The sequence below is a fragment of the Palaemon carinicauda genome, chromosome 14 (assembly GCF_036898095.1).
Source record: "Palaemon carinicauda isolate YSFRI2023 chromosome 14, ASM3689809v2, whole genome shotgun sequence".
NCBI lineage: Eukaryota > Metazoa > Arthropoda > Malacostraca > Decapoda > Palaemonidae > Palaemon > Palaemon carinicauda.
In genome coordinates this window covers 52290841-52304046 of record NC_090738.1, presented here as the reverse complement: position 1 = coordinate 52304046, position 13206 = coordinate 52290841, and the positions used below count along the sequence as shown (strand labels likewise).

The 13206-nt window shown below is 35.1% G+C and overlaps 1 protein-coding gene across 3 annotated transcripts in view; it reads right to left on the bottom strand.

Moving 5' to 3' along the window:
• LOC137653586 (solute carrier organic anion transporter family member 74D-like) overlaps positions 1-13206 on the bottom strand; it is a 128191-nt gene that overhangs the window by 11634 nt on the left and 103351 nt on the right. For all 3 annotated transcript variants that reach the window (XM_068387113.1, XM_068387114.1, XM_068387116.1), the window contains exons 10-12: positions 6755-6899; positions 6056-6127; positions 5647-5792 (exon numbers count right to left, since the gene is read on the bottom strand). In XM_068387113.1, the coding sequence (XP_068243214.1) occupies positions 5647-5792; positions 6056-6127; positions 6755-6899 (363 nt within the window). The remainder of the gene's footprint in view (positions 1-5646; positions 5793-6055; positions 6128-6754; positions 6900-13206) is intronic.

Here is a 13206-nt window from a genome sequence, read left to right as displayed (position 1 = left end):
TATTGTTATCTAGGAAATCACTAGGAACTGAGGTTATTACCGTTCCGAGCAACCAGGTAATGACTTATTGTACTAAACCCTTTGTCCCCAAAATAAAAAAAAAGATTACATCCTATCACTAGGTTTTTTGTGAATATTCCAAAGCACGTGGTACCCAAAAAAATTGCATATTTTCTCTCAAACATGATGCAATACCTCATAAGAATATAAAAGAACATTACATAAGCCTTTGTTCCTTTCTTGTATGATCACATAACACTCTCCAACAGTTTACGTAAGACTAACCTCTCTTCAATGCACAAATAGAATATAAATAAAATCATTAATAAACTACTGTATTTACTATTCAATAGACCAGCTTCATAAGATAGCTCCCCACACAAAAGATTATTTATTCCGGGCCTGAATCCATCGATTCATCCCGAGATAAATAATCTGCAACCATGTTATCTCTATCCGATATATGCTCTACATTAATACAATACGGTTGCAAACATAATGACCACCTAGTTAAACTTTGATTATTATTTTTCATCTTATTCACAAAAGTTAAAGGATTATGATCCAAATACACTGTATTTTCTTCATTTTGTGGTCGATTCACATAGACTTCGAACTTGTTTATTGCTCTGACTAACTCTGTTAGTTTCTTTTCAACTGTCAAGTAGGTTCGCTGATGTTTCTTGCTATAAAACAGCTCCAATCCCATTATCTGACACATCCACTTGGATAAGGAATTTCTTGTTGAAATCAGGTGCTCGCAGTATCGGTTTCAAAGTTAATATTGCCTTTATCCTGTCGAAGGATTCCTGGCTCTCGCTGGTCCATACATATTTTTTCTTGAGGCTAGTCAAATCCGTCCAGGAAGCAACTACAGCCGAAAATTTGGGCAAAAACATCGGTAGAATCCTGCCATCTCTAAAAAGCGTTGTAACTCCTTCCTCGTTGTTAGGGGCGATGCTTTCCTTATTCCTTCGATGTTAGTGGCTACCGGGGCGATCAGTCCTCTTCCTACTTCAAATCCCAAGTACCGAACTGTTGCCTTCCCAAATTCGTTCTTCTCCAGGTTAATCGTCAAGTATGCTCCTCGCAGATTTTGAAATACCTTCTTCACGATTCGGAGATGTTCTTCCCAGGTCGATGAATATACATCAATATCGTCGAGATATACGACTACTCCTTCTATCAATCATAGAAGGTTATCTATCATACGTTGAAAAGTAGCAGGGGCATTCATTAGATCAAATGGCATGACGGTGTATTGATCTAAGCCAAACGGGATTATAAAAGTGGATAATAATAATAATAATAATAATAATAATAATAATAATAATAATTAGAAGCTAATCTGTTGGTTCATGTGAAGAGCTCATGTGCAGGTTTTGATATATAAGGCAGCCGATCAATTTTGAGTTGTTGTCCAAAAGAACTTAAAAACAACCTTTTAACAGGTCGATCTTGGAGACGAACCTCGCTTGTCCGATATTGTCGAGTAGTTAGTTGACGAGTGGCAATGGATAATTATCGGCCACACTGACTGAATTTAACTTTCGGTAGTCCGTACACATCCTAAAAGTTCAGTTCGTTTTCTCCACGAGCAAGCATGGAGAACTGTAAGGGCTATAACATTCCTTAGCTAATCTGTTTTGTAACAAATAGCCCACTTCTTTTCTCATGACTTCTCGGTGATATGGCGACAGTCAATAGTCACGTTGTTTAAATGGTCTTCCCGTATTTTAGAGGTGTATATCATGCTTCGTCAGGTTGGTTCGGTTCGGGACGTCCGAGACAATTTCAGGGACTCTTATAATTAATCAGCTTAATTCCTCTTATTGCTCCTGGTACAAAAGATTTAATTTCTCTCCCAAATTCCGAATGATAGACGAATTTCTCACTTTGCTTATTGACCCTACCTCATATCTGTCGTCATCTCCCGAGGACGGTATGGTCGCGCAATACATACTTGTGAAGCTTCGGTCTCGCTTTAGCTCAAGTACGGTTTCAGTAGGTTGACGTGTACTTTCATTTCACTTTTCCTTCTTCCTGGGGTTTTGATAACATAGATCCAGTCACTGACCTTCTTCAAAATCTTGAATATTCCTTGAAACTTCTTGGTGAGTGAGAATTTCCTTATCGATAGGAAAACTAATACCTGTTGTCCTATCAAAAACTGTCTGTCCTTACTTTTCATATCAAGCCTTTTCTTCATTTTTCCTTGACTAGTCTTGAAGTTTTCTAGTGAAAATTTCTTTATCTCGCCTATCCTTTTCCTCAAATTCTTGACATATTCTCCATCCGTTCCCTCTCGGTCCTTCCATTTTTCTGCTAACATTTTAATCGGGCCTCGTACTTCTTGTCCAAATACTATTTCAGTCGGGCTACATCTCATGCTTTCTTAATAAGCATTACGTACCTCAAATAACATCAACAGTAGTCCAATGTCCCACTCATTCCCTGTTTTGTTGCAGAACTTTGTTAACATACTATTTCAACCTTTGATTAAACCTCTGTAATACACCTTGGGTCTCTAGATAAAAAGCCGTTAATAGTTTTTGTTTCACATCCAACAGTTTCTTTATATCCTGAAATAATTTTGACGTGAAATTCGTTCCTTGGTCACTTTGAACGATTTCCAGAAAACCAAACTTAGTGAAAAAGTCTAGTAACTTCTCGGCGATTATTTTGGCACTGATGTTGCAGACGGGTATGGCTTCTGGGTATCTCATTACTGGACACATCAAGGTTAACAAATATTCGTGACCTTTTATCACCCTTGGTAAAGGTCCCACATTGTTGATCATTACCTTGCTGAAGGGTTCTCCTTGCACTTCTACCGGGTGTAAGGGAGCTTTCTTAATGTACTCGTTCGGTTTAACAGCCATCTGAGATATGTGACATGCACGGCAAAACTGGCTCACGTCCTTATGCATGCCAGGCCAGAAAAAGTGTTACATTATTTTCTCCATAGTCTTCCTTATTGCCATATGTCCTGTCCCGTGCACAATGGCGATCACCTGTCTTCTCAACAGTGCGGGAATTAGTATCTGACGATATATCCACCATTCAGCATTCCCAGGGATATCGGCGGCCCTATGCTTCCTCATAAGCAACCCATTCTTAGGATAATAACAGGTCAGAGACTGCTGTGTCTCTGTCTCGTCCACCACATGGTACAATAACTTTGTTAACGATGCATCCTTCCGTTGCAATCCTATCAGCCTTTTCCTACTCACCTATCCTACTTCTAACGTTGAATTTTCTATTTCTCCCAGGTCCATTTCTTCTTTGTCATCTTGTCCACTCCTCTGTCGTTCCTCTTCGGTCGGGCCTACTCGGGAGTTCTCTTCTTGTGTACCATCAAGAGAATCCTCTTCCTCAGAAAACCAATCCTCCAAGTTCATTGCTCCTTCGATTTCTTTTTCTTCTTTTTTCCGCAGCCTCTTTCTTCTTCATACTCCTAGTTGTAACACAACTAGGAAACAGATACGTGTAGTCCTTCTCGAGTTCATTCGTAGGACTATACTTCAAAGGTTTTTCCATTCGAATGGGACAAGGCATGAATAGCGCTCCATCAACCTCACTACCCAGCAGGACGTCTACTCCTTCAACACCCAATAAATCCTTTACCGCAAAGTAAAAATTACCTGTCACCACCTCGCATGACAGTTTCAAGTGGCAAATAGGGCAGAGATGGCAATCTTAAGGTTGGAAATCTCTATTTGTCTATCTAACCCTGGTGTCGCCTTTATATAAAAATACTTGCTAATTCCAGATAATTCCAGAGATCTGGGAAGCGTGAGAGGCCGCTCTTTCGAACGTGTACTCACGCCATACCAGATAACTCTCTCAGTCAGCCAGCTCCGCCTACCCTTTGTCCCTGAAATAAAAAAGAAGATAAAATTCTATCACTAGGTTTTCTCAAATTTTCCAAAGAACATGGTGCACTGTGTATCATCTGACAAACATGAGGCAATTCCTCATAAAATATAAAAGAACATTACATAAGCCCTTGTTCATATTTCATATGGTCACATAAGAATCTCAAACAGTTTACGTAAGACTTTGTAACAATATGCAGTGTATATATATATATATATATATATATATATATATATATATATATATATATATATATATATATATATATATATATATATCCAAATAAGCCATATATATTTTTGATATATTAATGTCTGGATTCTCTTAACGACCTCGGGATCAGAGCCCCAGGCGAAATCACACAAAGACAAGAGCTTGGCTCCGGCCGGGAATCGAACCCTGGTCGGCAAGCTTATATAGACAGTGACTAACCCAAGTGGGTTAGTCACTGTCTATATAAGCTTGCCGACCAGGGTTCGATTCCCGGCCGGAGCCAAGCTCTTGTCTTTGTGTGATTTCGCCTGGGGCTCTGATCCCGAGGTCGTTAAGAGAATCCAGACATTAATATATCAAAAATATATATGGCTTATTTGAATATGGAAAAACACGTAAAAATGTGCAAAATTTATCATATATATATATATATATATATATATATATATATATATATATATAAACACACTCAACACCAACAATAAATGCAGCCGTTTCTAGCCCGATGTATGATAAAGGCCTTTGTCATGTCCTTATTCATGCCTGGGTTTTGGCCCCTATCATCACCACGCTGGCCACTGTAGATTGATGATGGTAGAAGAATTTAGTCTCATTGCAAACCAACCTGGCATGGGTGGCCTGACTAGTAGCTAATGGCCTTTGTTGATTGATATATATATCATTATTATTATTATTACTTGCTAAGCCACAACTCTAGTTGGAAAAGCAGGATGCTATAAGCCCAGGGGCCCTAACAGGAAAAATAGCCCAGTGAGGAAAGGAAACAAGGATAAATTAAATAATTCGAGATTAATAACATTGAAATAAATATTTCTTATATAAACTATAAAAATTAGATGGAATAGTGTCCCCGAATATACCCCCCAGCGAGAGAACTCTAACCCAAGACAGTGGAAGACCATGGTACAGACGCTATGGTACTATCCAAGACTAGAGAACAATGGTTTGACTTTGGAGTGTTCTTCTCCTAGAAGAGTTGCTTACCAAAGCTAAAGAGTCTCTTCTACCCTTACCAAGAGGAAGTAGCTAGAGAACAAGTACAGTGCAGTAACCCCTTGGGTGAAGAAGAATTGTTTGGTAATCTAAATGTTATCAGGTGTATGAGGACAGAGGAGAATCTGTAAAGAATAGGCCAGACTATTCGGTGTATGTGTAGGCAAATGGAAAATGAACCGTAACCAGAGAGAAGGATCCAATGTATTATCAACTGGCCAGTCAAAGGACCCCATAACTCTCTAGTGGTAGTATCTTAACGGGTAGCTGGTGCCCTGGCCAACCTACTATATATATATATATATATATATATATATATATATATATATATATATATATATATATATATATATATATATATATTCATATATATACTGTATATATATATAGATACATGTGGGTGTGTTAGCTTTTATGTTTGTATTCAGACCGATGGGTAGGTAGATCAATAGATATATGTTAGTGTACAGCTATTAACTTTATTACATACGATTACGTTTAAATAGAAATTCACAAACAAATAAGAAAATATGAAAATACCTTAAGTGAATAATCGTGGAACCAATTTTCCCTGTTGCCAATGCGGTGATGCCAATTACCTCTAACACGACATAGTAAACAAAAGAAGTGCAACTATCTGGGCAGTAACCCTTTGTGGCAGTTCCAAATTGAAGATTTTCGTGGTCCTGGAAGAAAGAGCAAATATTTTACCTTATTTCTCTGAAATAATTAACCAACAGAAGAATAAAGGGAGAAGTTCTAAAGATTTTTTCATCCTTTCATACATGATTTGTTATTAATCAATTGTTCTCAAGTGCATAAGCATTATATTTCATTATATTTTTCAGTGTCTTGTATTATAGGTTGATCTCAGAGTAACAATATGTACGCACCAAGCAAAAATTAGGCAAGAATATATTTCTACATCTCACAAACGAAACATGCTTACTTGAACTGATGCAGCAGCAGAGAGAGTAGAGGCAGTAGAAAAATTTCCTATGCAAGAGCATCCTCTGTATACCTGTAGGGTAGGAAGATACACTTTTCTGCGTTTTTGTAAAGAAAGAGAAGAATGCTAAACAACTGAAATTGCTTTTCGTATAACTTAAAAGACTTGATTAGCTACTTCATGAAAAGAAGAATAAACTCAAAACATCAAAAGATTGAATCTCTGACACATGACTTTGGATCACGATCAGCAGTGAAATCTAACAGATACTTACTCGCTCTTTGACTTAACTTCCCATATGGTTTTAATGACCTCTCATAAAGGATTTGGTCCCACACTTCCATTATCTTTGGATGAATGCGATTTCTTCATTCTGAACCAATTCGACAATTCAAACAATAAATCAAGTTTCATGCATCATTCTTTAGTTTATTACCAATTCTCATGTGAATCTGTTCTTGGATGAGTAATTTGTTCATTTTGTATTTCAGGAAAGGCCATCAAATAATTGAAAGAAATAAATGTTTGGCTTCGATCTCATGAAAACGTAGGGAGATAAGTATTGTTGAAGCATGCTTAATTCGTCCAATAATAATAATAATAATAATAATAATAATAATAATAATAATAATAATAATAATAATAATAATAATAATAATAATAATAATAATAATAATATGCAGGTAGAGCAAACCCTACCTTTGGGTTTACAGACACATCCACCATCGTACATCCAGCGGCACAAGGAGAATAAAACAGAGTAGTGTTGTCTTCGGAACACACAGGGGAAAACTTTGCGATGCAGTTGCAGTTCGAGGAACATCCAAGTCCACCATCATAACCACTAAAGAGGATAAGGGAAAATATATCAATTGACACAAGGTGACTTGTCTCTATTTTTACTTTCATTTTTACCAAAGGCTCTGGTATGAAGGGACTGCATAAAGGAACTGCTTAGCCAACTCTCCGGTATGGAAACAGTTACGGATGTTACCTTTAAATAAAAGACTAAAGATTTGAGCAGTTTGCGTAATACACGTTCCTGCAAAATAATTGAGAGGTTGATAATTGTAGAGATGCACAGAATTAGTAAAAAGGTTGGTTTAGGTTACAGAGAGTGATTTGAATGCGATGACTGTTTTTTTTTTTTTTTTTTTTTTTTGGGGGGGGGGCGGAATGGAGGGTAATAAGATCGTCAAATGAGTGCTGGGAGGGCAGGAAAAGATAGAGAAGGTATTGTCTTTTCTAGAATGGAAGTGATAAGTTTCATATGAAAGGGTTAAAAATAAACTTAGATATCCAATAAAAAGCTACATGTAACAAGGAACAAAATAATCTTATCATGAGCACGTTTGCCTCTCAAACTAAGATATCTAGGCCATGAAAAGAATATGATTATCCCCAACATGAATTCCAGTTTATTCAAAAGACTATGATCACCAATGGATTTGATAATGAGTATTCCGATGTTTGATCTCCTAATTTGGTACGTTCGTATGTCATACCCTTGAAAGCATGCATTAGTCAGCCAAAGGTAATCTATACAGTCATTGAAATTCTGGCATGGCTAATGTTATTCCATTACTAAAATTCCTATTTCTTGGGTAAACAGAATCCAAGTTTTTTTTTTCTATTTATGTATATGAAATCTTAATGACATGATCTAATGTACATACGTGGTCATCATCTAAGTCTTCGCGTTACATCTTGCTTTACGAAATACTTAACTGTACTCTGCAGTCATGTCTCGTATAAGTTTTCATCACTTCACTACGTGTTGCATATGTTTTCATGGTGTCGTAATATACGTTTTATTTCTGACCTGAAGTGACGGTTATAAGTTTCCTTCTGTATTATATTGCTATAACAGTGAAATGAAAATAAAGATCATAAGTTTTGATATCAAATATAGACCTACATCTGTTTCAATGCAACAGATGATGCTGTGAAATCCCTTTGCACTTGTAGGTTTACAAAGTTTGTCTTGGCATTATTTATAGTACCATATGCAGAATTTGGTGAGAATAATTGATTCAGTGATCAAAGTCGTAACACTTACTTTTAATTCTCGCCTTTTCCCCCTCATCAACCTGGCCATTTATTCATCAATTCATAGCGATAATTTCCCTCACCTGCAAAGGTCACACAACCCTCTGAGTATCCACGGAACAGCTGGTGCAATGTCTATTTGTAATATTTTCATTTAGATTTATGTCTTTTGAAATCATTTCCTAATTGAGGAATTCGGTTTCCTCTAGTATCTATGGGTATCTCTTTTTTCAAGGGAATTGTTTAAAAGCTTTCTTTATTTTCTCTTTTATATTCCAGTTTTTGCAATATAAAAGTTTCTGTAATAAAATGTCGCTGACTATTTTGTTATAATATTCTGTTCTAATAACGAAAGTATGGTTACTCAGCATAACAGAATGTTTTTTCCTATACAGTTTAGAATTTTTCTTAATTTTCATTTTAATATTTTTCTGCACAGTAAGAAAGTGATTTATTAAATGATCCTTCTCACCTTTAATATGTATACATCGTGTATGTTCTATCTTTTCCATTAGATTAATTTTCATTATTTCCCCGCTCGAAATGTTTCGATTTGTGAATTTACTTCTGGAGCAGCACGCATCCCTTATTTATTATCAAACCAACATCGAGAGGCGTGAGTATTTTTAGTCTTGTGGACTCATGTGTCAGACAGGAGGCAGCAAAGGATGTGGACAACTTTAAACGAGCACACAGCACTTGAAATCAATGTGGTTCTTGATAAAGAGGTTGCTGATGACAGCTTTAACGTGCTGGGTGCACGCAAGGTTTTTCACACAAGTTTCAAGAGCCTTCTCAACTGTTCTCTAATTTTAGTGAAAAAAAAAGGTTAGGTAGTGTTTTTTATGCAGTTGTCTAATTTACAATTCTGATGTGCATATCTAGGGTTTAAGGAACATCAAGAGGGATAATGGTTATTGTGAGGATTAAAGAACTCAACTGAAGGTTTCACGTAAAAGGCCCCTAAAAGCGAATGTACAAACTGTGGAATTAATAGTTCTTTAGTGACTGTATGTAGAAGAGTAGGACAAATGGCGAAATCAATGACATAAGTAAATGGAAACCAAGCTATAAAAATGTATAAAAATTGACAAAATGCTGTACAGAATATGACTTTAGTGATTCTCTGAATAACTAACGACTGAAAGTTCTTGAAGATCGCCCATGAATGACAGAAGTAAGGGGCGGTGACAATGCACTAGACACTGATCATATATACTGTACATACGATAAGCGCCCACGCCCCCTTTCCATCAAACTAAGACCAGGGAGGGCCAGACAAAGGCTGCTGATGACACAGCAGATAGACCTATCAGCTCTCCCAAAATCCCTACCCTACCTCACAAGGATAGGGAGGTTGTAACACTATCATAAACGGTTGAGGTCGAGAGGATCTCGAACTCTCGTCCAATAGACGTTTCCAATAGGTTACCACAACCACGTCTGGTTGGTTCCTTCTACAACTCAGGAGTTTTATTCTTATCAAATCCATCTAGGTTTTTTCTTTTTTGTAAATGCACCACTTATTGATTTTAGTAGATTAGTCAGGTGGCTGTAGAAAAAGGTATATTGTTTATAGTATTTCTATATTGCTGTTGTTAGCAACACTGATTATTAAACTAAGTAAAATAAGAGGGAGTGAGAGAGTCACAAGAATTTTGGATGTCTCAAAGATGTTTTAATCCATCCTCGGAGACTCCATTTGCTCTTTGGTAGAGCGATTTAGTTTAAGCATTTAGAGAGTTCTTATGATCTTGTCTAACTTACTCTTGAGCTCGTTTATTGTGTTACTGTTTACTGTATCCGCTGGAAGTGTATTCCAAGTATTTGCTATTTTGTATAAAAAGAAATTGCCTCATTGAGTGGTGTTGTATCTTCTCAATTCCAGTTTGTAATCATTACCTCTGGACTGATTTGTGCTAAGCATAAATGGTAAGAGAGAGAGAGAGAGAGAGAGAGAGAGAGAGAGAGAGAGAGAGAGAGAGAGAGAGAGAGAGAGATATCATAATTCATTTGTATAAAACTGTGGTCATTACATGACCGGCAAAAGTTTTTTTTTAATGTATTACATTTCATTTGATACTGATTTCGAAACTTTTCGACATATTCGAAATAGATTGTACAATACTATATCAGGAATGAAGCCAAGACTTCTCGCGCCTCAGCTCTCAAAAGAGAGGCCATGGTGTCGATCCTGACATGACATAGAAATTCGTGTTTGTATTCTGCACGTGATTGTGGCGACTTATTTCCACTGCATTGTATATAAGTCATTATCAAATCATAAGTAACTACATAATGTTAAGTCAAGTGACAGTTTAAAGATACAACTCAGACCATGAGTTGTAATTTTGACCAGTATCCTTCATGTCCTAAACCAAACAAAATTATATGATGTCACTTTTACGTAACAACAACAAAAAAGATAGAATGATAACAGCATTATGTATGACGATAAACAATTTTTTGACATTTTCCCTTCAGAGGTACCTAAAGGTGAAGAGAATTCTGTGTTTTTGGTGAATATTTGTGCAACAGCAAAACGACAATTTTTACGTTCTTGTCTATTCCCTGTCATGTTTTATCGTTTAAAAGACGAAAATTAGTACAATCACTAATATTTTTTACGGTATTTGTTTCGGAGGAGACCCTCATTTATGCACCTTACAATGAAAAGGTACAGCTAATATTTTTTCTATGCTGAACTGGCTATCATGTCTCTCATTATAGCTTATATATGACATCTATTTTTTTAGGGGGCCGGATTCGTTGCTACTCGTATAGCTTACTTATTTCTTTATTTCCTCTCCTTACTGGGCTATTTTCCATGTTGGACCAGTTGAGGTTATAACATCCGAGTTTTCCAACTAGGGTTGTAGCTTAGCTAATAATAATAATAATAATAATAATAATAATAATAATAATAATAATAATAATAATAATAATAATAATAATAATAATAATACAGCTATGTCTGCACTCTTTTGTCTAGAATTTTTCTAAATATTTGATTAGACCTTCGCTTTTCTCTTCGCTAGGAAAAGGGTAATGCATGTATACTTTGTAAAGAATGTGAATTCCAGAATGTTCTTTGTAATGTGCATTGTCAAAATAATGCTAACACTACCTGCATGTTTTAGTTAATGTTAAGAAACTAATTTGTTGATATATAACTTTAACGATGTAAACCGTAAACTAAAGAATTCTAATTTACAGTAACGAAACAATTAAGTAAAATTTGAGTTTTATTGTATACTTATAAAGATTACCTGATGATTACTAAGTGTAAATTAACTAGGCAATTGAATATCATCTCGTTCTGAAAACACTTTTATGAACAAAATCAACTCAACTCATGGTAATGGGAATCTTTTATATATATATATATATATATATATATATATATATATATATATATATATATATATATATATATATATATTAAGTCAATAGACTAAACAATCTACGTAAATAAGTCAATGAAATATTTGATCAAAGGTAAAATTTTGGAAAAAAAAAAAATGTTACTCTAGATATAATTGTGTAATTTTCATAATGATATATTCAGCGTTTTTAATTGGTACAACTCACCAAAATATGGAATTTTCAATTGCATTGCAAATAGATGTTTTTTTCGGCACTCGCTTATTCCTGTTAAGCCTTTAAATTTCTATATAGTTTTAGAATGTTCTTGGTCGGTGCTAACAGACTACGAAATTGCAGTTTTTCATAAATATTCTCCATTCTTAAAAATTCTTCCCTTGTTATCTATTTATGCTTTGCATATTCTGAAATGTGATAGGTTTTATGATTACTTTAGAACACCACTTTTCTATTCTTATTTTGAGAAATTTGCCATTCGTTTCGTGAAACATAGAAGCTAAAACAGAACAGCTGTCTGCCTTTGCCCATTTATATCTGGCTCCTTAATCCTTTTTGAACATCCCTCTCCTTCTTAATGTTACTTAAAGTCTGAAAAATTAGTAATGTTTTAGCCTGAATCTCTAAACCATAGATTGCTGCTGACGTTGCTTTTCTTGTTTTGTGCTTGCTATTACATACTTTACAGTGCACGATATTTTGAACATTCATGATACTTTATTTCTTGCGTGTGAGTAATATAATTTTCTTGTGGGCATGCAAGGCTGATTGATTTTCCAATCCGATGTCTGAAGTCTCTATTTCTATAGTTTCATGTGATTTATTTTTAGTTGTGATCTGTACTATTGATATCTGTTATCTTTTTGAGATTACAGATGTACAAAAGATTTTTATTGTTAATAACAAGGAGAACTTTCCTAAATATAAACGATGAGGCTTAGCAAACAATTGCAAAGCATCCAGCCATAGCTTAGTAGGGACTCAACCCTCTATCTTGTTTTACTTGAATTTTACAAATCTTGTACTTTCACACTTTTTTTTTTTTGAACCATTGGTGGTATACCACATGATATTAATATTATAATTAGTTTGCTTTGCCTCATCAGTTCTCTCTTTTTTATTTTTTTACTTTTTAATAAACCATTTCAATTTGGCGTTCACAAATTTTAGCTTTTCTGTTATAGCATTGCAAGAATTGGCCCTATTGGATTGTAAAATCGCTAGAAACCAGATGAAATATGCCAGACATATTATGAAGTTGTTCTGCCAGTTTTCCAAGTGAGTTGGGTCGATATAATAGATTTGATAAGATTATCGTAGTTTATACATGTCAGCAGGCTCAAATTTATTACCTAAAAGATACTTGATGTTACTATGAGACAAATTCTTTTTTTTTTTTTTTTTCCCACTAGATTTACATACTCGTAATTCCAAAAAGGTTTTATCTGAATGAATATTATATTATGATAGCGGCCATTCTGTTTTCTTTCTGTTCCATTTCTTCACAAAGAATAATATTTTATTTCTTGATTTCCATAGTAATAGGAATGATAATCTCTTTTCAATTCCTATATATTTGTTAAATACCTTAAATCGGTGACAAATGTGAATAATTTCATTATTAAAGTACTCTATATTCAACGTTTTTCTTCAATATACTAAATGATACAGAACTTTTGTTTATTGTTCTGAGCTCATAATTTCCTTGTTCATTTAGGCAA